This window comes from Chlorocebus sabaeus, chromosome 10, assembly GCF_047675955.1.
Source record: "Chlorocebus sabaeus isolate Y175 chromosome 10, mChlSab1.0.hap1, whole genome shotgun sequence".
In the NCBI taxonomy this organism is placed as follows: domain Eukaryota; kingdom Metazoa; phylum Chordata; class Mammalia; order Primates; family Cercopithecidae; genus Chlorocebus; species Chlorocebus sabaeus.
In genome coordinates this window covers 11,405,144-11,427,963 of record NC_132913.1, presented here as the reverse complement: position 1 = coordinate 11,427,963, position 22,820 = coordinate 11,405,144, and the positions used below count along the sequence as shown (strand labels likewise).

The following is a 22,820-nucleotide window of genomic DNA, read 5'->3' as shown; positions in this document are numbered from 1 at the left end:
GATCATGTTTTTAAATTCATTTTGCCAATCTCTATCTTTTAATTGGACAGTTTAACATTTACATTTAATGTAATTACTGATAAGGAAGGACTTACACCATTTCATTTGTTTTTGTATGTCATGTCTCTTTTTGTTTCTCACTTCCTCCATTACTGCCTTTTGTGTTAAGTAGCTATGTTCTGGTGTACCATTTCCATTCTTTTTTCTTTCTCTTACTATTTTATTTATTTATTTTTTGAGATGGAGTCTCACTGTGTCACCCAGCCTGGAGTGCAGTAGCGCAATCTCGGCTCATTGCAACCTCTGCCTCCTGGGTTCAAGCGATTCTCCTGCCTCAGCCTTCTGAGTAGCTGAGATTACAGGTGCCCGCCACCATGCCTGGCTAATTTAAAAAAAATTTTTAGTAGAGATGGGGTTTCACCACATTGGTCAGGCTGGTCTTGAACTCCTGACCTCGTAATCCACCCGCCTCGGCCTCCCAAAGTGCTGGGATTACAGACATGAGTCATTGCACCTGGCCCTCTCTTACTATATTAAAACATTGTTTTCTTAGTGGTTACCCTGGGGATTACAATTAACATTTTATGTTATGTTATGTTGTGATCTGATGTTACGTGATGTGTTACGTTATTTTTGAGACGAGAGTCTTGCACTGTCACCGAGGCTGGAGTGCAGTGGCATGATCTTGACTCACGGCAGCCTCTGCCTCCCAGGTTCAAGCGATTCTCATACCTCATCCTCCTAAGTAGCTGGGATTATAGGAATGCCGCCACCACCACACTCAGCTAATTGTTTGTATTTTTAGTAGAGACAGGGTTTTGCCATGTTAGTCATGCTGGTCTTGAACTTCTGGCCTCGAGTGACCTGCCTGCCTCAGTCTCCCAAAGTGCTGGGATTAAAAGTATGAGCCATACTGCCCAGCCTACAATTAATATTTTAATTTAAAACAATCTAGTTTGGATTAATACCAATTTAATGTCAGTAGTACACGTAAACTTTGCTTCTGTAGAGCTTTGTCTCCCACTTCATGCTGTTTTTCTCATACAAAATATGTCTCTGTGCGTTGTATGCCCATCAACATAGATTTAAAATTTAGAAGGAAAATGTTTCCAGTATTCTCATCATTTTATCTAGCTTTCACAGTGATTCTGCAGTGCACTTTCCTTTTCATATATGATTGAAGGAGGTAATTCAGTATTCCGCACCAATCTGGTTCTTTCCCTCAAATTTAGGAAAATTAGGGAAAGCCTTATAGTGGAAACTTAAAAATGAAGAAAACAATGTTTCTTTCCAAAAGAAGGACAATTTTCTTAAAGGTAATGATGAATGGTTTTTTGTTTTGTTTTGTTTTTTGAGGTGTAGGGTCTTGCTCTCTCTTGCAGTCTGGAGTACAGTGGTTTGATTATGGCTCACTGCAGCCTCAATCTCCTAGGCTCAAGTAATCTTCTCACTTCAGCCTCCCAAGTAGCTACGACTATAGGCACATGCTACCACACCTGGCTAATTTTTTTATTTTTTTATTTTTTGTAAGATACAGTCTCCTATGTTGCTCAGGCTAGTCTTGAACTCCTGAGCTCAAGTGATCCTCCCACTTCTACTTCTCCAAGTGTTGGGATTATAGGCATGAGCCACTACGTCTGGCCTAAATGTAGTAAGTCTTTATGCTACTACTGAAAAAAGAATGAATGTCAAGATAGACTAGTGTATTTGTGAAAACGTACCAACTGGGAATTTGCATAATTTAATACAAATCCAAAAAGATTTTTCCCTTTAAAGCTTCTACTAGAAAAGAATAAAAACATCTTGGATGTTACCCTTGAAAATATTTTTCATTTGCCCTTAATTTTAAAAATTTATCATGAAATAAATACATATATATAGAAAAGTCTATAAAACATACAGTTCCAGTTTGAGTATCTTTCTTCAGGTTAAGAAATAGAAATTACCACTTCTTTAGAAGTTCTTCTGGTCTCTCAATCCAAATTCATGCCAACACTCTTAACTCCAAGTGAGTTCCCAGGGTTCACTGCCTTCCCCAATTCCTTATTCCTAGCTCCCTTCTTCCCTGCAAGAAACCTGGCTTCTATTTGGATAATATGTGCTAAACAGTTTCAGAATTGCTATACGCATGCCACTGTCAACAACAAATCTAAGTGACGTTTAGTATCTCTTCACGGTTCTCCTTTTTAGACTGAGAGTATATAGTTGAAGTATTGCACTTAAAATTTACTTGGATTAGTTCCCTTTCCCCCTCAGTGTGATTATGGTATTTATTTGGTTGTAGATGAATTTTAACTTTTCTAGATATTGCCTGACTCTCCTTCACTGAGGATTCTACATTCGACCAGCAGAGTATGAGAGTGCTCATACCTCTCATAGCCTCACCAACAAAGGATCAAGAAAGACTGGGATTTTTGCCAATCTGAAAAACAAGACATGATATCTTAAGTGTTTTTTTTCCTTAGAGCTTTATTGAGGTACACTTGATGCAATAAAGTGCATCTGTTTAAAGTGTTTTGAATTTGGACACACACCCATGAAACCAACACCATACTCAAGATTCATGATGAATATGTTCGATGTAGTTTTCATTTAAATCCCTCTCAGTAGTATATTTGTATGTTTAGGAGCCAGTTGCATTTTTTCCATAAATTGCATGTTCTTATCTATAGTCCCCCTGCCCCCTCCCCATTTTTAAACAAGGCTGTTGGCCTTTTTCTTCTCTATTTTTAAGAAGCATTTTTATGGATAATTGGGATATTAACTCTCTGTATTTAAGCTGCAAAAATATATCTTTAGTTTTTCACTTTTTACTTTGCTTTTAGTACTTTCGCTATGCAAAAGTTCTAAAAGTTTTTATGTAAGTAGATTGATCCATTTTTTTCTTTAATAGCTTCTGGAATTTAATAGAGTTTTCCTTACTGCTACATTTTAGAGAAATTCAGCTATCCTTGCCTCCAGCATTGTATAGGTTAATTTTCTTACATTTGAATCTCAGACCCATTTTGAATCTTTAAGATAGGAGTAATGAAATCTAATTTTGTTATTTTCCAGATGGCCTTCCAATTACGTCAACCCCACTTTTTAAGAAATTCATCATGGTGCTGAGGCAACTGTGTGTCCACATAGAAAAGAATAAAATTGTACCCCCGTCTCAGACCTACATTTATTTATTTATTTATTTACTTTAACTTTTATTTGAAGTTCAGGGGTACATGTGCAGGATGTGCAGCTTTGTTTATATAAGTAAACGTGTGCCATGGTGTTTTGCTGCACAGATCATCCCGTCACCTGGGTATTAAGCCCAGCATCCATTAGCTATTCTTCCTGATGCTTTCCCTCCCCAACACCCCCAACAGGCCCCAGTGTGTGTTGTTCCCCCTCCCTTGTGTGCCTGTGTTTGCATCATTCATCTCCCACTTATAAGTGAGAACATGTTTGCTTTTCTGTTCCTACATTAGTTTAATGGCTTCCAGTTCTATCCATGTCCCTGCAAAGGACATGATCTCATTCCTTTTTATGACTGCGTAGTAGTCCATGGTGTAAATGTACAACATTTTCTTTATCCAGTCTGTCATTTATGGGCATTTAGGTTGATTCTATGTCTTAGGTGCATAGTGCTGTGATGGACATATGCGTGCATGTATTTCTACAATGGAAAGATACTCTTTTGGGTATATGCCCAGTAATGGGATTGGTGGGTCAAATGGTATTTCTGCCTCTAGGTCTTTGAGGAATTGCCACACTGTCTTCCACAATGCCTGAACTAATTTACGTTCCCACCAACGGTGTGAAACATTCCTTTTTCTCCCCAACCTCACCAGCATCTGTTGTTTTTTGACTTTTTAATAATAGCCTTTCTCCCTGGTGTGAGATGGTATCTCATTGTGGTTTTGATTTGCATTTCTCTAATGATCAGTGATGTTGAGTTTTTTTATGTTCGTTGGCCACATGTATGTCTTTTGAGAAGTGTCTGTTCATGTCCTTTGCCCACTTTTTAATGTTTTTTTTTTCTTATAAATTTGTTTAAGTTCCTTATAGTCTCTGGATATTACCGTTGTCAGATGGATAGATTGCAGAAATCTTCTCCCATTCTGTAAGTTGTCTGCTCATTCTGCTGACTGTTGTTGTTGTACAGAAGCTCTCTAATTAGATCCCATTTGTCAATTTTTGCTTTTGTTGCAGTTGCTTTTGGCATTTTCATCATGAAATCTTTGTCCATGCCTACGTCCTGAATGGTATTGCCTAGATTTTCTTCTAGGGTTTTTATAGTTTTGGGTTTTACATTTGAGTCTTTAATCCGTCTTGAGTTAATTTTTGTATATGGTATAAGGAAAGGTACAGTTTCAGTTTTCTGCCTATAGCTAGCCAGTTATCCCAGCACCATTTATGAAATACGGAGTCTTTTTTTTTTTTTTTTTAATTTTTGAACACATGCCAAAGATTTATTTGGTTAATTAAGGCGAGAATCAGCAAGATGGTGTAACCAATGCAAAGGAGAATTTAAAAACACACATAAATATAGGTGATCAGAAAAACCTGCAATGAATTTACAAAGAGATGAAAACAAGTCAACATCCACAGTAGCATAATCAAATACATGTCTATTTGAGACAATTAATTTGCATTTCTGTGGGCAAAATCACTTGCATGATTTTCAGCTCAATATAATTTACATGATAAATTATATTAAGCTCAAAGACAATAAAAAACTGAGAAAACTCAGAAGAGTATGCTAGACGAGTATGCATTTTTTAATTTTAAAGTCTTTCATAATTTTTCCTCTAGGATTCCATCTACAGTGACTATTTGACCAGTTTAGAGTATAAATAAATAAACTCCACTGTGTTTATTATAACCTCTCATCTTGGATTTTTGAGGAAAAGAAAAAGTTCAATTGTCTGAGGTGAATATGATAAAAATATGTGGCAGGGTGCCGGGCCCAGTGGCTTACACCTGTAATCCCAGCACTTTGGGAGGCTGAGATAGGTGGATCACCTGAGGTCAGCAGTTTGAGACCAGCCTGGCCAACATGGTGGAACCCCGTCTTTACTGAAAATATAAATAAAATTAGCCAGGTGTGGTGGCACGTGCCTGTAGTCCCAGCTACATGGGAAACTGAGGCAGGAGAATCACTTAAACTCAGGAAGTGGAGGTTGCAGTGAGCTGAGATCACGCCACTGCACTCCAGCCTGGGTGACAGAGCGACACTCCATCACCAAAAAAAAAAAAAAAAGAAAATATGTGGGCAAGTAGAAGCAGTTACCAAAAGTTTTCTAAAATGGAACATACACCCTCAGATTGTTTAATTCTAATCACAATTGATGTGGACATAGACATGTAAACAGGTGCTTTGAAAAAAAAAAAAACTCTCATTAATAAAACTAGTATAAAGAAAGAAAGAAGGTGACCCTCTAGGCTGCGACACCTGGAAACTCAAAAAATCCCAAAAAGGTCTTTGTATGGTATTGTTTGGGTTAAAGATTAAAGAAATAAGGGGATCGAGGACTGTAAGTTTTGAAAAACTGCAAGTGGAGATGGGAAAGAAACTTCCAACTTTTTCTTCTTATTACTCATTCAATTAAAATTATATTAGGCCAGGCGCGGTGGCTCATGCCTGCAATCCCAGCACCCTAGGAGGCCGAGGCGGGCAGCTCACCTGAAGTCAGGAGCTCGACACCAGCCTGGCCAACATGGTGAAACCCCATCTCCACTAAAAATACAAAAAATTAGCCAAAAGTGGTGGCTGGCACCTGCAATCCCAGCCACTTGGGAGGATGAGGCAGGAGAATCGCCCTCTGGGAGGCAGAGGCCACAGTGAGCCAAGATTGTGCCACTGCACTCAGCCTGGGCAATAAGAGCAAAACTCCATCGAAAAGAAAACTCTGTCTAAAACATCTGTCCAATTGAAATGGTAAAGCCATTGAAGGGCCTCTACTATGGTCTGAAAGTTTGTGCTGCACCCTTTCCCTCCAAAATTTATATGTATATATATATTTTTATTATACTTTAATTTCTAGGGTACATGTGCACAACATGCAGGTTTGATACATAGGTATGCGTGTGCCATGTTGGTTTGCTGCACCCATCAACTCGTCATTTACATTAGGTATTTCTCCTAATGCTATCCCTCCCCCAGCTCCCCACCCCCCCAATAGGTCCCGGTGTGTGATGTTCCCTGCCTTGTGTCCAGGTGTTTTCGTTGTTCAATTCCCATCTGTGAGTAAGAACATGCAGTGTTTGGTTTTCTGTCCTTGTGATAGTTTGCTGAGAATGATGGTTTCCAGCTTCATCCATGTCCCTGCAAAGGACATGAACTCATCCTTTTTTATGGTGGCATAGTATTCCATGGTGTATATGTGCCACCTTTTCTTAATCCAGTCTGTCATTCGTGGACATTTGGGTTAGTTCCAAGTGTTTGCTATTGTGAATAGTGCTGCAATATACGTGTGCATGTATCTTTATGGTAGCATGATTTATAATCCTTTGGTTATATACCCAGTAATGAGATCTCTGGGTCAAATGGTGTTTCTAGTTCTAGATCCTTGAGGAATCGCCACACTGTCTTCCACAATGGTTGAGCTTATTTACACTCCCACCAACAGTGTAAAAGCATTCCTGTTTCTCCACATCCTCTCCAGCATCTGTTGTTTCCTGACTTTTTAATGATTGCTATTCTAGCTGGCGTGAGATGGTATCTCATTGTGGTTTTGATTTGCATTTCTCTGATGACCAGTGATGAAGAGCATTTTTTCACGTGTCTGTTGGCTGCATAAATGTCTTGTTTTGAGAAGTGTCTGTTCATATCCTTTGCTCACTTTTTGTTGGGGTTGTTTGCTTTTTTCTTGTACATTTGTTTGAGTTCTTTGTAGATTCTGGATATTAGCCCTTTGTCAGAGGGGTAGATTGCAAAAATTTTTTCCCATTGTGTAGGTTGCCTGTTCACTCTGATGGTAGTGTCTTTTGCCATGCAGAAGCTCTTTTGTTTAATTAGGTCGCATTTGTCTATTTTGGCTTTTGTTGCCATTGGTTTTGGTGTTTTAGTCATGAAGTCCTTTCCCATGCCTATATCCTGAATGGTATTGCCTAAATTTTCTTCTAGAGTTTTTATGGTTTTAGGTCTAATATTTAAGTCTTTAATCCATCTTGAATTACTTTTTGTATAAGGTGTAAGAAGGGATCCAGTTTCAGCTTTCTACGTATGGCTAGCCAGTTTTCCCAGCACCATTTATTAAATAGGGAATCCTTTCCTCATTTCTTGTTTTTGTCAGGTTTGTCAAAGATCAGATGTGTTTGTAGATGTGTGGTGTTATTTCTGAGGCTTCTGTTCTTTTGCATTGGTCTATATATCTGTTTTGGAACCAGTACCATGCTGTTTTGGTTACTGTAGCCTTGTAGTATAGTTTGAAGTCAGGTAGCATGATGCCTCCAGCTTTGTTCTTTTTGTTTAGGATTGTCTTGGCAATATGGGCTCTTTTTTGGTTCCATATAAACTTTAAAGTAGTTTTTTTCCAATTCTGTGAAGAAAGTCATTGGTAGCTTGACAGGGATGGCATTGAATCTATAAATTACCTTGGGCAGTATGGCCATTTTCACGATATTGATTCTTCCTATCCATGAGCATGGAATGTTCTTCCATTTGTTTGTGTCCTCTTTTATTTCATTGAGCAGTGGTTTGTAGTTCTCCTTAAAGAGGTCCTTCACATCCCCTTTAAGTTGGATTCCCAGGTATTTTATTCTCTTTGTAGCAATTGTGAATGGGAGTTCACTCATTTGGCTCTCTGTCTGTTATTGGTGTATAGGAATGCTTGTGATATTTGCACATTGATTTTGTATCCTGAGACTTTGCTGAAGTTGTCGGTTATTGGTGTACAGGAATGCTTGTGGCATTTGCACATTGATTTTGTATCCTGAGACTTTGTTGAAGTTGCTTATCAGCTTAAGGAGATTTTGGGCTGAGACGATGGGGTTTTCTAAATATACAATCATGTCATCTGCAAACAGGGACAATTTGACTTCCTCTTTTCCTAATTGAAATACCTTTATTTCTTTCTCTTGCCTGATTGCCCTGGCCAGAACTTCCAGCACTATGTTGAATAGGAGTGATGAGAGAGGGCATCCCTTTCTTGTGCTGGTTTTCAGTGGGAATGCTTCCAGTTTTTACCCATTTAGTATGATATTGGCTGTGGGTTTGTTATAAATACCTCTTATTATTTTGAGATACGTTCTATCAATACCTAGTTTATTGAGAGTTTTTAGCATGAAGGGCTGTTGAATTTTATCAAAGGCCTTTTCTGCATCAATTTCAGAGCCTGTTATTGGTCTATTCAGAGATTCAGCTTCTTCCTGCTATAGTCTTGGGAGGGTGTATGTGTCCAGGAATTTATCCGTTTCTTCTGGATTTTCTAGTTTATTTGTGTAGAGGTGTTTATAGTATTCTCTGATGGTAATTAGTATTTCTGTAGGATCGGTGGCAATATCCCCTTTATCTTTTTTTTTTTTTTTTTTTTTTTTTTTTTGAGACAGAGTCTCGCTCTGTCACCCAGGCAATGGCCTAATCTCGGCTCACTGCAAGCTCTGCCTCCCGGGTTCACGCCAGTCTCCTGGCTCAGCCTCCCAAGTAGCTGGGACTACAGGCACCCGCCAGCACGCCTGGCTAATTTTTTTATATTTTTAGTAGAGACGGGGTTTCACCGTGTTAGCCAGGATGGTCTTGATCTCTTGATTTTGTGATCCGCCTGCCTTGGCCTCCCAAAGTGCTGGGATTACAGGCGTGAGCCGCTGTGCCTGGCCGCCTTTATCATTTTTTATTGCATCTGTTTGATTCTTCTCTCTTTTCTTCTTTATTAGTCTTGCTAGAGGTCTGTCAATTTTGTTGATCTTTTCTTAAAAAAGCTCCTGGATTCATTAATTTTTGAAGGTTTTTTTGGTCTATCTCTTTCAGTTCTCCTCTGATCTCAGTTATTTCTTGCCTTCTGCTAGCTTTTGAATTTGTTTGCTCTTGCTTCTCTAGTTCTTTTAATTGTGATGTTAGGGTGTCGATTTTAGATCTTTCCTGCCTTCTCTTGTGGGCATTTAGTGCTATAAATTTCCCTCTACACACTGCTTTAAATGTGTCCCAGAGATTCTGGTATGTTATGTCTTTGTTCTCATTGGTTTCAAAGAACATCTTTATTTCTGCCTTCATTTTGTTATTTACCCAGTAGTCTTCAGGAGCAGGTTGTTCAGTTTCCATGTAGTTGTGCGGTTTTGAGTGAATTTCTTAATCCTGAGTTCTAATTTGATTGCCCTGTGGTCTGAGAGACAGTTTGTTGTGATTCTGTTCTTTTACGTTTGCTGAGGTGTCTTTTACTTCCAATTAGGTGGTCAATTTTAGAATAAGTGTGATGTGGTGCTAAGAAGAATATATGTTCTGTTGATTTGGGGTGGAGAGTTCTGTCCTTTCTCCATTTCTTGTTTTTGTCAAGTTTGTCAAAGATCAGATAGTTATAGGTGTGCTCTCTTATTCTTGATTTCTCTGTTCTCTTCCATTGGTCTTATGTGTCTGTTCTAGTACCAGTGCCATGCTGTTTTGGTTCTTGTAACCTTTACTGTTGTATACTGTAGCCTGTATTGTGGTATAGTTTGAGGTCGAGTAGCATGATGCCTCCAGCTTTGTTCTTTTTGCTTAGGATTGTCTTGGCTATTTGGGCTGTTTTTAATTTCCATACAAATTTTAAAGTATTTTTTTTCTAATTCTGTGAAAAATGTCAGTGGTAGTTTAATGAGAATAGCATTGGATCTATAAATTACTTTGGGCAATATGGCCATTTTATTGATACTCATTCTTCCCATTCATGAGCGTGGAATGTTATTCCATTTGTTTGTGTCCTCTGATTTCTTTGAGCAGTGGTTTGCAGTTGTCCTTGCAGAGGTCCTTCACATTCCTTATTAGCTGTATTACTAGGTGTTTTATTCTTTTTGTAGCAACTGTGAATAGGAGTTAAATTATGATTTGGCTCTGTGCTTACCTGTTGTTGTTGTTGTATAGTAATGTTAATGATTTTTACACATTGATTTTTATCCCGAGACTTTGCTGAAGTTGCTTATCAGCTTAAGAAGCTTTTGGGCTGAGATGATGGGGTTTTTAGATACAGGATCATGTCATCTGCAAACAAAGATAATTTGACTTCCTGTCTCCCTGTTTGAATACCCTTTATTTCTTTATCTCGCATGATTTCCCTGGCCAGAACTTCCAATACTATGTTGAGTAGGGGTGGTGAGAGAGGGCATCTTTATCTTGTGCCGGGTTTTAAAGGGAATGCTTCCAGCTTTTGCCCATTCAGTGTGATACTGGCTGTGAGTCTGTCATATATGGCTCTTATTATTTTGAGGTATGTTCCTTCAATACCTAGTTTATTGAGAGTTTTTAACATGAAGGGATGTTGAAGTTTATTGAAGGCCTTTTCTGCATCTATTGAGATAATCATGTGGTTTTTGCCCCTAGTTTCGTTTATGTGATGAATCGCATTTATTGTTTTATGTATTTTGAACCAGCCTTGCATCCTGGGGATGAAGGCAACTTGATCGTGGTGGATAAACTTTTTGATGTGCTCCTGGATTCAGTTTGCCAGTAGTTATTGAGTCTTTTTGGCATCGGTGCTCATCAAGGATATTGGCCTGAAGTTTTCTTTTTTTTGTTGTATCTCTGCCAGGTTCTGGTATCAAGATGATGCTTGCCTCATAGAATGAGTTAGGGAGGAATCCCTCCTTTTCAATATTTTGGAATAGTTTCAGTAGAAATGGTACCAGCTCTTCTTTGTACCTCTGGTAGAATTCTGCTGTGAATCTATTTGGTCCTGGGCGTTTGTTGCTGTTGTTGTTAGCAGGCTGTTTATTACTGCCTCAATTTCAGAACTTGTTATTGGTCTATTCAGGGATTCAATTTCTTCCTGGTTCATTCTTTAGAGGGTGTATATGTCCAGGAATGTATCCATTTCTTCTAGATTTTCTACTTTACTTGCATAGAGGCGTTTATAGTATTCTCTGATGGTTGTTTATATTTCTGTGGAGTCAGTGGTGATATCTCCCTTATCATTTCTGTTTGTGTTTATTTAATTCTTCTCTCTTTTCTTCATTAGCCTAGCTAACAGTCTATCTATTTTGTTAATTTTTTCAAAAAACCACCACCTAGACTCATTGATTTTTTTGAAGAATTTTGTGTGTGTGTGTGTCTCTCTCTCCTTCAGTTCAGTTCTGATCTTGGTTATTTCTTGTCTTCTACTAGCTTTGGGGTTTGTTTGCTCTTGGTTTCTAGTTCTTTTAATTGTGATGTTAGGTTGTTAATGAAATCTTTCTAGCTTTTTGATGTGGGTATTTAGTGTTATAAATTTCCCTCTTAACACTACTTTAGCTGTGTTCCAGAGATTCTGGTACGTTGCCTCTTTGTTCTCATTAGTTTCAAAAAACTTCTTGATTTCTGCCTTAATTTTATTTACCCATGAGTCATTTAGGAGCAGATTGTTCCATTTCCATGTAATTGTGTGGTTTTGAGTGAATTTCTTAATTTTGAATTGTAGTTTGATTGTGCTGTGGTCTGAGAGAGTTATGATTTCAGCTCTTTTGCATTTGCTGAGAAGTGTTTTACTTCTGATTATATAATCAGTTTTAGAGTAGGTGCTATGTGACAATGAGAAAAGTGTATATTCTTTTGCTTTTGGGTGGTTAATTATGTATTCATCTATCAGGTCTGCTTAATCCAGAGCTGAGTTCAGATACTGAATATCTTCGTTAATTTTCTCTCTCAGTGATCTGTCTAATATTATCATTGGGGTGTTAAACTCTCCTACTATTATTGTGTGGGAGTCTGAGTCTCTTTGTAAGTTTCTAAGAACTTGCTTTATGAATCTGGTTGTTCCTGTATTGGATGCATATATATTTAGGATAGTTAGCTCTTTTTGATGAATTAAACCCTTTACTATTATGTAATGCTCTTCTTTGTCTTTTTTGATCTTTGTTGGTTTAAAGTCTTTTTTGTCAGAAAGTAGGATTGCAGCCCCTGTTTTTTCCTATTTTCAATTTGCTTGGTAAATTTTGTTCCATCTTTTTATTATGAGACTATGTGTATCTTTGCACGTGGAATGGGTCTCTTGAAGACAGCATACCAGTGGGTCTTGGCTGTTTATCCAGCTTGACATTCTGTGTCTTTTAATTGGGGTGTTTAGCCCATTTACATTTAAGGTGAGTATTTTTATGTGTGAATTTGATCCTGTCATCAAAGGATCCCATCATCAAAATAACTAGATGCTAGCTGGTTATTTTGCAGACTTGTTTATGTGGTTGCCTCATAGTGTCATTGGCCTGTGTACTTCAGTGTGTTTTTGTAGTGACTGGTAGTTGTTTTTCCTTTCCATATTTAGTGCTTCCTTCAGAAGCTCTTGCAGGGCAGGCCTACAATAATTCCCTCAGCATTTGCTTGTCTGAAAAGGATCTTATCTCTTCTTCACTTAAGAAGCTTAGTTTGGTTGGGTATGAAATTCTGGATTGGAGATTCTTTTTTTAAGAATGTTGACTATTGGCCCCATCTTTTCTGGCTTTTAGGTTTTCTGTTGAGGGGTCTACTGTTAGACTGATGGGTTTCCCTTTGTGGATGATCTGGCCTTTCTCTCTGGCCACCCCTACCATTTTTTCTTTCATTTCAACCTTGGAGAATCGGATGATTATGTGTCTTGGGGTTGATCTTCTTGTGGAGCATCTTACTGGAGTTCTCTGCATTTCCCAAATTTGATTTTGGCCTGCCTTGCTAGGTTGGAGAAGTTCTTCTGGATATATCCTGATGTTTGTTTTCTAACTTGGTTCTGTTCTCCCTGTCTCTTTTTAGGTACCTCAATCAGTCATAGGTTTGGTCTCTTTACATAATCCCATATTTCTTGGAGCTTTTGTTCATTGCTTTTCCTTTTTTTCCCCTCTATTCTTATCTACCAGTCTGATTTCAGAAAGGTAGTCTTCAAGTTCTGAGATTCTTTCCTCTGCTTGGTCTATTCTGCTGTTGATACTTGTGACTGCATTGTGAAGTTATCGTATTGTGTTTTTCAGCTCCATTAGGTCAGTTATGTTCCTCTCTAGACTGACTGTTCTGGCTATCAACTCCTATACCATTTTCTCGTGATTCTTAGGTTTTTTGCATTGGATTAGAACATGCCCCTTCAGCTCACCAAAGTTCATTATTACTGACCTTCTGAAGTCTACTTCTGTCAATTCAGCCACCTCAGCCTTTGCCCTGTTCTTTGCCCTTGCAGGGGAGGTGATGTGGTCATTTGGAGGAGAAGAGGCACTCTGGCTTTTTGAGTTTTCAGCATTTTTGCATTCATTCTTTCTCATCTCTGTGAGTTTATCTACCTTCAGTCTTTGAGATTGCTGACCTTTGAATGGAATTTTTGTGGGGTCTTTTTGGTCGATGTTGTTGTTGTTTTCTGTTTGTTTTTCTTTCAACAGTCAGGCCACTCTTCCATAGAGCTGATACAGGGGGTCTGCTGCAGACTCTGGTTGCCTTGGTTTTTCTCATAGCTGGAAATATCACCAGTGAAGGCTATGAAACAGCAAAGATGGCAGTCTGCTCCTTCCTCTGGAAGCTCTATCCCAGGGGGGCACTGACCTGTTAATGGCCCAAATGTTCCTGTAGGAGGTGTCTGAACACCCATGTTGGGAGGTCTCACCCAGTCAGGAGGAATGAGATCTAGGATCTGGGACATGCTTAAGGAAGCAGTCTGGCTGCTTTTCGGTACAGCAGGTGTGCTGCATTGCAGGGGACCCTTCCTCTTCTGCACCTTTTGGACTCCCAAAGCTGGCAGGCTGGAATGGCAGAGTTGACTGAACCACAGAGATGGCTCCTTCCAGAAGCTCCATCTTAGGGAGAGATCAGAGCTCTGTCTGTATAACCCTGGCTGAAGTGACTGAAGCCCCTCTAGGGAGGTCCTGCCCAGGGAGGAGGAATGGATCAGGGTCTTGCTTGCAGAAGCAGTCTGGCCACAATGTAGCAAAGCAGCTGTGCTGCACTGGGGACCCTTCCTTATCTGGACCATTTGGACTCTCCAGAACTGGCAGACTGGAACAGCTGTCAGTCAAACCACAGAGATGGTGGCTGCCCCTCCCCCTGGGAGCTCCATCCCAGGGAGATTTTAGAGTTCTGCCCATATAGCCCTGGCTAGAGTGGCTGAAGCCACCCCATAGGGAGGCCCTGCCCAGTGAGGAGGAATGTATCAGGGTTCCACTTAAAGAAGCAGTCAGACCTAACTTTAATAGTGACAAAAGTTTTAGAGTAATGTTCTTTCAGATAGGTCACTAAAAACACATGTGACAAAAGAAAAATTGGTAAGTTTAGAGTTCATCAAATATTAAGACTGTTGTATTTCAGAGGATACCATCAAGAAAATGAAGAGACAACTCATGAATTGGGAGGGAATTTTTAGCAACTCTTCTTGTTCTGTACAGAGAGTTGTCTTTTTTCTAAGCATTCCCTACTATTTGATTAGAGTTAGATTAATTCAGTCCTTCTAATTAATGGCCACTTGTTAATGTGTTTCACTGCCTTCGGAAGACTTTTAAAAATCTCTTTTTTGTCCTCGTACTGTCACACTAGAGTAGTTTTATGAGAAAGAAGTAAAACCTGTATATTCGTTATTCAATGTTTAATCCTTCATGAATGTCTCCTCTTTTGGTAATTATAATCATTATCATGGATAATCATTATCCCCTCTAATATTGCTTCTCTTTAATCATTTCTGTTTTTCCTTTTAGAATTTCTATTAAATGTATGTTGCAGCTTTCAATTCATGTCAATTTCTGTATTTCTTACCTTTCACATTTACTATGCCTTTTTTGTTTTTGTTTTTTTGAAACGAAATCTTGCTCTGTGGCCCGGGCAGGAGTGCAGTTTCATGATCCCGGCTCACTGCAACCTCCACCTCACGGGTTCAAGCAGTTCTCCTGCCTCAGCCTCTTGAGTAGCTGGGATTACAGGAGTGCACCACCACACCCAGCTAATTTTTGTATTTTTAATGGAGACGGGGTTTCACCGTGTTGGCCAGGCTAGTCTCAAACTCCTGACCTCAAGTGATCCACCTGCCTCAGCCTCCCAAAGTGCTGGGATTACAGTTGTGAGCCACCATACCCGGCCCATGTTTACTGTGTCTTTATCTCTGTTACCTTCTTAGTGATTTCCCTAATTTTTGTTAGTATCTTTTAATTCAGTTATGTTTGGTCTAGCTTGCTGTGTTTCTTTTTTTCAGCGTTTAACTTGATGACACCTCTTAGAATCTGCTGTTGTTTCACAGCCTCCTTTCCTGTTTTATTCTATCCCTCCTTTATATCTTTCAGCACATTTAATATACTTTAAATTCCTTTTTAGACTGTGTTATATCCTTTCTACTTTCTTAGCTGTAAATACTCCTGTTTCTTGGGTTTGTTGGTTGTCTTAGCATCAGATATATGTGCTTTGTAATTTTTTGTGAGTTCAAATTATCTTATGTTAAGCAGATTTGTTTGTTTTCTTTCCTTCTTGCCATGCTCTTTCTGCCCTGTAAGTTTTGAAATTTCCTCAACCTTACTTTTTGAAATCCTCAGCTCTGAAGGTTTTATAGTAGGATCTTTCAGAGAAATTACCTTCGGTCCTTGAGCCCAAGATATGGTAGTCTTGATTGTTGGTTGCACAGATATTTCTAATTCTTCCCTTCATTGCAGACAAAGTTTTTTTTTTTCTTTTATTTGAAACTTAAAAACTCTAAACTTGTAAATAGAACTTTTTCAGCTTCTGTTCCTGTCTAGAAAACCTAGTCCCCTGGTTTCAAGTAGTGCATCTGACTGTTGTTCACTGCCTCCTCACATATGAGGTGTTTTGGGTTTCATTTTCCCCAGTGTTGACATTTTGACCCTGGTTTCTGTTTTCACTCTCAGCCCTTCACGTGCCCCCTTGCTTGAGCCACATTTAATTGCTAGGAGTTCATCACTTGCTTTTAGAAAGGGTTGAATATCCCTCTTGACTTGTCTCTTAATTACTGTATTGATCTGTATAAAGTCAACTTTCCCCATTTCTAGCTCATCGTTTATAGATATAAGAACCATCTTACTTGTAATCATTGAAACATACTTTAAATTACAAAAAGTCCACTTCTAATTTAACAATTTCCCCTTTACCCATCCTCAAAATGTACAGAGGTGCAGTGGTGAATGGGGATGGGGAGTGTTTGTCTCTCTCTCTCTCTCTCTTTTTTTTTTTTTCTTTTTGATACAAGGTCTCACTCCTGTTGCACAGGCTAGAGTGTAGTGGCACAATCTCGGCTCACTGCAGTCTCCACCTCCCGAGCTCAGGTGATTCTCCCATCTCAGCCTCCTGAGTAGCTGGGACTACAGGCATGTGCCACCATGCCCAGCTAAGTTTTTGTTTTCAGTAGAGATGGCATTTTGCCATGTTGCCTAGGTTGGTCTCAAACTCCTGGACTCAAGCACTCCTCCCGCCTCGGCCTTCCAAAGTGCCTGGATTACAGGCATGAACCACTGTGCCTGGCCTGTTTGTTCTTTTAGTCTTTACTTTCTCCCCTTATTCTTGTGGTGCTCACATTGAGGGATGAAGAAGAAAGAAGAGGAAAGGGGGCGAAGACTTACTTGGTTGGTTCTTTGGTAATCCAGCGATTGCATGTGTGCAAATGCTTGCTCTTTCATGCTTCTCATTAGTGTGTTTTCTCAGAGGCCATCATAGAACCAGTCACTTCCCCAACATAGGCAATATGCTTCATATTTCACCTCTTCCGACACCCTTCTTCACTCCCCTCATTTCTGGCTCAGCTCCTGCCCACAAGTATCCTTTTACTATTTAGATCATCTGACCTTGGTACCTTTTGGAGTTTCATTGATTGGGCTTAAAGTTGGACTTAACACTTGGCCCAGGGGAAGTACATGCATTCTTTTATTTCTCTCAAATTTTTATTTTGGGAAACTTCAGACCTGCAGAAAAGTTGAATGGTGAATAACCATATGCCCTTCCTGTAGATTCACCAACTTAATATTTTACCATATTTGCTCGCATTTGTTTCATTTTCTTGGCTGGCTAATGAGAATCCTAATCCAGGCATGACATTTCTTCATTCCTATGTACTTTTGCATGAATCTCCAAAAATCAAAGATACATTTATGTTATACTCTGAAAATTTAACGTTGGTATAATACTGTTACCTAATATACAGTACCTATTAAGATTTTCCCAAACAATAGATATAAGAACCATCTTGCTTGTAATCATTGAAACATACTTTAAAAACATACTTTTTATAAGCTATAAAAACAGCTTCTTTTATAGCTGTTTTTCCTCCTGACCCAGCATATAATAAAGATTTCAGTTCATTTTTCATGTTTCTTTAATCATGAGCAGTTCCGCCAGCCTTTTTTTTTTTTTTTTTTTTTTTTTTTTTTTTTTTACCTTTCACAACATTTGACTTTTTTTTAAAAGAGTCTCCACCAGTTCTTTTGTAGAATGCCTCTCAACTTAGATTTGTGTGATTATTTTTTCATGACGAGATTGAGGTTAAACCTTTTTACTAATGTTTTGTTAAGGTGATATTCACCAGAGTTCTCTGTGAAAGTACTTTTTCCTGTATAATCTGTGGAGTGTCATTTTAAGACCGAATGGATTTCTTATTCCCTAACAGCCTTTTACCCTGTAGTTTTAGCATTCATCGATAATTTTTGCCTGTATCCATTATTAACTTGATATTTGTAATATGGTGATGTTCTAATTCTGTCATTTCTTCTATAGATAGAAGTTGATTTTCTTCTGTAAAGAGCAACTTTCCTCTTTTCTTCCCAAAAGAAATAATTTGTTGTCAGCATAGACTCATGGATTTTTTCACTGTGTTATTATCTATTTCTGTAATTACTCATTTTGATATGCAGCTTGTTCCAAACTCGTCCTCTAGGGAGTCTATACATTCTTGCCCTGCCAAACAGTGGAAACGCAGCTTGTCCAACTGCCGGCCTTTTCCCTCTGTTGGTAAAGTTGGCTCCAGTCAACTTACTGAGTTTGGACCTCTCATTGCTAAGGGAGGCACTTAACTCATGGGAAATATATTTACATGTGCTCCCAAATGTCCAGATTCATATGTTGAATTTTCCTAAGAACACTCCTTCTGCCACACACACCTGACATACGCCTGGTAGTTTCTGCGGCTCAGTAATCTCCCACCACAGAGTAAGATGCCTTTCTCCACTTTCACAAGTTCTTTTAGAGCTTCCATTTACCTGATGTGATTTTACAATGCCCCATTCTCCTGGGGAAGGAAGGAGAAAAGTCACAGTTCTTTTTAGTCCTTTGATTTCCCTCACAGAATGTCTTTTTGGAATTTTTTTGTCTTGTCTTTGGCCTGATGTGCTCTAAGGCTCTCTTTTAGTCCTGTACAGATCTTTAGAATATAAGATGTATTGGTTTGCTGGGACTGCTGTTACAAGATACCACAAACTGAACTTGGCCTCAGTAAGATGCTAGAAGTCCAAGAGCAAGGCGTTGCTAGGGTTGCTTCCTTTGAGGACTCTGAGAAAGACTCAATTCTGTGCCTCCGTCCTTGCTTCTGGTGGTTTGCTGGCTGTCTTTGGTGTTTCTTGGTTTGTAGATGCATCAGCCTGATCTCTGCCTTCATCTTCACATGGCATTCTCCCTGTGTGTATCTGTGTCCAAATTTCCCCATTTTATAAGGATATCAGTCATAGCGGATTAGCTGCCTACCCTACTGTAGTATCATCTCATGCTAACTTAACTATAACTTAATATAGTAATATATATGCTGTATTAACTTATACTAATGTATATACAGAGAGTTCCTCGTATGCTTTGGATAACTAGCCCCTTATCAGATACATGATTTGCAAAAATTTCCCCCCAATTTGTGGCGTTTCATTTTCATAATGGTTCTTTGACACTGAAACAGTTTTAGTTGTGATGAAGTTCATCTTAAGTTTTTCTTTTATGGATACTTTTAGTGTCATATCTAAGAATACCCCACCCAAAGTCACAAAGATTTTTTTCTTCTATGTTTTGTTCTAAAGTTTTACAGTTTTTACTCTTAACACTTAGGTTGTTTATCCATTTTAATTTTTGTGTAGAGTGTGAGGTAGGGCATAAATTAATGTTTGCATATGGATATCTGGTTGTCCTAGTAGCATTTGTTAAAAAGTCTGTCTTTTCCCCTGATTTATGTTGTCAAAAAGCCTTATATTGTCACAAGTTTCTTATATTCCATAATATAGACTCTCAATTTTGTTGATTTACATGCCTGTCTTTGTGCCAGTATCAGCCTGTCTTGATTACTGTGGCTTTCTAGTAAGTTTTCAAATTCAATAGTGTACATTCATTTTTGAAATAGTTTTGGCTATTCTAGCTGCTTTGGCTTTCATATATCTTAGGATTGGCTGGTCAATTCTACAAAAAAAAAGTCCTGCTGGGATTTTGATAGTGAATACATTGAATTTACACATCAGTTTGGGGAGAAGCCATCTTGAATATTAAGTGTTCCAATCTGTGAACATTAAAAGTCTTTATTTAGATCTCCTTTATAAATGATTTTCAGTGTACAAGTCATACATATCCTTTATTAAATTTATTCCTAAGTTTCTATCCCTTTTGATGTTACTGTGAATGAAATTGTCTTCATAACTTCCGTTTCCTATTACTCATTGTTCATGTATAGATATACAATTGAGTTTTCTTATATTGATCTTGTATTCTGCAACTTTGTGGAATTTATTTAGGTTATTTATTTAACCTTACTTATTTAGGTTATTTTTCTCCCTTAGGTTTTCAGGTGGGAGGGCAAACCAGTCCCTATCACTCCATTTTGGCTGGGAGAAGACGTCTACTCAAAGGGTTGTGAGAGATGAATAAAACCAATTGAGATAAAAACTTTTCCATGAATCTTTTTTCAACAAAGACCTTGTTAGTATAGTCCCTCAGTATCCATGGAGGATAGATTCCAGGACCTCCCTGAGATACCAAAATCCACAGACGCCCAAGTGCCTTATATGAAATGGTGTCGTGTTTGCATGTAACTTACATGCATCTTCCCATAAACTTTAAATCATCTCTAGATTATGTAGAAAACCTAATACAATATAAATGCTATGTAAATAAACTGTATTGTTTGATTCATGGTTGCTTGAATTCACAGATGTGGTGGAAGTTGCAGATACAGGGGGTGAGCAGTGTTTTAATTTTTTCATGTTAAATGTCTTGGTCTAAGTAAATTTTCTATTTCCATTGCAGCATTCCTCTGAATATTGATTTGCTGAATAGCCCAGACTTATTGGAAACAACGACTGGTGATGTAATTGGGGCATCTGACACTATGGAAACATCCCAAGCACCGAATGACATTAATGTAGCCACCAGGCTTCCTGGATTAGGGGAACCTGAAATTGAATATGAGAGTAAGTAAATGTTCCATAATACATCAGTCATACCTTTTTGTCTTCCTTTGATATATTTAAATTAGCTTCTCTAATAATATTTTTTTATACTAGTTCAACTTTTAAATTTAATTCAGAAGAGTTATGCCCTCCTGCCTTTTTGACTAAAGGGAACACTGAAATATTTAAGATAACATAATTGAGGTCATCAAACGTGTGTGTCATTTATAAGACATTAAACATTTAAGAGTCTTCATTTGCTTTTTTCTAGAGTAGAAACATTTTCTAGGGCATAGGATTGAATGAATGTTTGAACATCCCATTAGCTCTTAGAAAGTGTTTTGTTATTAATGAGGTTTATTATTGCCTAGGCCCACAAAAAGAAATAACACAAAGAATGGTGCTTTAAAACTCTCTCTCTCTCTCTCTCACACACACACGCACACACACACACATTTTTGAAGGTTAAAAGGAGACAGTAAATCTCTCATTGAAAATGTCTATATATTTGTGAGTTTAGTTTTATATGAAAGCATAACTTGTTTATAAACAGCAGTTTCCTGTTGAATCTCACTGTAATGCATGTTCATTTTAAAGCAGCTTGTATTTATTTGACTCTTGACAATTTGATTTCTATTGGAGGCTAAAATTAGCCACTACAGCGTTAAACAACTCAGAAAATTGCCCTAGGTATGCTGTTTTCTCTGAGACTGTAGAATACAGCAATAGCATTTAGTAATTTAGAAATAAATGTTAGTGAAAGGTCACACAGTGCTTCTGGTTAATAGAACATGTTAAAGTATTACTAATAAGTGGTGCTAAAAATTTGTTTATTTCCTAAGAAATCACTACAAACAAATATTCTGGTACATCATGGTTTTTTATTGACATCTAACATGTTTAAATTTTGCTTGTTAGTCTCAGGTCAGAGAAATAATAATTTAACTTATTACATTGGTAATTTCAAAGTAATTTGATTTTTTAAGGTAGTAGTCTGTTATTAGATTAAGAAAATATCCCCCATTACTATTTCTCATGTACTTTCTCTGTAGTAATTTATTTTGAATAGCCCAGTTTTGACAGCCTTTCCCTGGACTCCACTTCTTGTTAGCAACGCTTGCTCTTATTCTCACTTATATGTGGGAGCTACACAGGGACATAAAGATGGGAACAGTAGACACTGGGGATTCCTAAAGGAGGGATGGAGTGGAAAAGGGCTGAAAAACTTCCTATTGGCTGCTGTGTTCACTATCTGGGAGATGAGATCAGTAGAAGCCTAAACCATGGCACCACGTAATATACCCTTGTAACAAACCTGTACATGTACTCCCTGAATCTAAAATTAAAATTAGGCTGGATGCGGTGGCCCACGCCTGCAGTCCCAGCTACTCGGGAGGCTGAGGCATGAGAATCGCTTGAACCTAGGAGGCAGAGGTTGCAGTGAGCTGAGATTATGCCGCTGAGCTCCAGCCTGGACCACAGAGCAAGACTCTGTCTCAAAAGAAAAAAGAAAAGAAAAAATTAAGTTAAATTAAAATTAAAAAAAGAAATTTGCTTTTTGTTTCTAGAAAGAATTGAGACATAGCATAGCAAAGCCAGCAGGATTTAGATTCAGCCAGAACCATGACTCTCTTAATAATGCAGAGTATTTCCAGGGTTAAAAATAAAAATAGCCTCCTTTAAAGAGATGGCAGTATTGATTTTATTTACATTCCATTTGATATCCATTACACGAATTCACAAAGTTTAATTTTTCCAGTGCTGTAATAAATAGTGTTGTATTAGTATCACTTATTGAGTACATACTTTTTGCAAAATATGTTAGCTTAGAATTTACATGGTAAAATGAACTAGGGATGCTTAGAAAAGATCAAATTAAATATAACTCTCCAAATATTTGGAAATCTGATATATCAGAGAATTAGTTTTATGGCACTTTATTGGTGAACCTTGGATGAACAATTTGCAAGTATGGGGAAGCAGATTGTACATCAGTAAGGGGAAGTTTTTTAACTGTTTATGCTGTATAATAGAAATAGGTTCCTGGCCAAGTGCAGTAGCTTGCGCCTGTCATCCCAGCACTTCGGGAGGCCGAGGCAGGTGGATCACCTGAGGTCAGGAGTTCGAGACCAGCCTGGCCAACATGGTGAAACCCGGTCTCTACTAAAAGTACAAAAATTAGCCAGGCATGGTGGCGGGCGCCTGTAATCCCAGCTACTTAGGAGGCTGAGGCAGGATAATCACTTGAACCCTCTGAAGAGGCGGAGATTGCAGTGAGCCAAGATGGCACCACTGCATTCCAGCCTGGGCAAGAGTGAGACTCCATCTCAAAAAAATAAAAAAAAAATAAAAAAGGTTCCTAAGAGTTAGTGAGCACCTCATTACAGAAAGTATTA

The 22,820-nt window shown here is 38.3% G+C and overlaps 1 protein-coding gene and 1 long non-coding RNA gene across 5 annotated transcripts in view; one reads left to right on the top strand and one right to left on the bottom strand.

Annotated features, from left to right (window-relative positions):
- Positions 1–22,820, top strand: part of EPB41L5 (erythrocyte membrane protein band 4.1 like 5) — a 166,418-nt gene that overhangs the window by 90,860 nt on the left and 52,738 nt on the right. For all 3 annotated transcript variants that reach the window (XM_007964704.3, XM_007964703.3, XM_007964701.3), the window contains exon 17: positions 20,282–20,445. In XM_007964704.3, the coding sequence (XP_007962895.3) occupies positions 20,282–20,445 (164 nt within the window). The remainder of the gene's footprint in view (positions 1–20,281; positions 20,446–22,820) is intronic.
- LOC103216919 (uncharacterized) overlaps positions 21,205–22,820 on the bottom strand; it is a 46,061-nt gene continuing 44,445 nt past the window's right edge. For both annotated transcript variants that reach the window (XR_012094164.1, XR_012094163.1), the window contains one exon: positions 21,205–21,915. This is a non-coding gene — a long non-coding RNA (uncharacterized lncRNA). The remainder of the gene's footprint in view (positions 21,916–22,820) is intronic.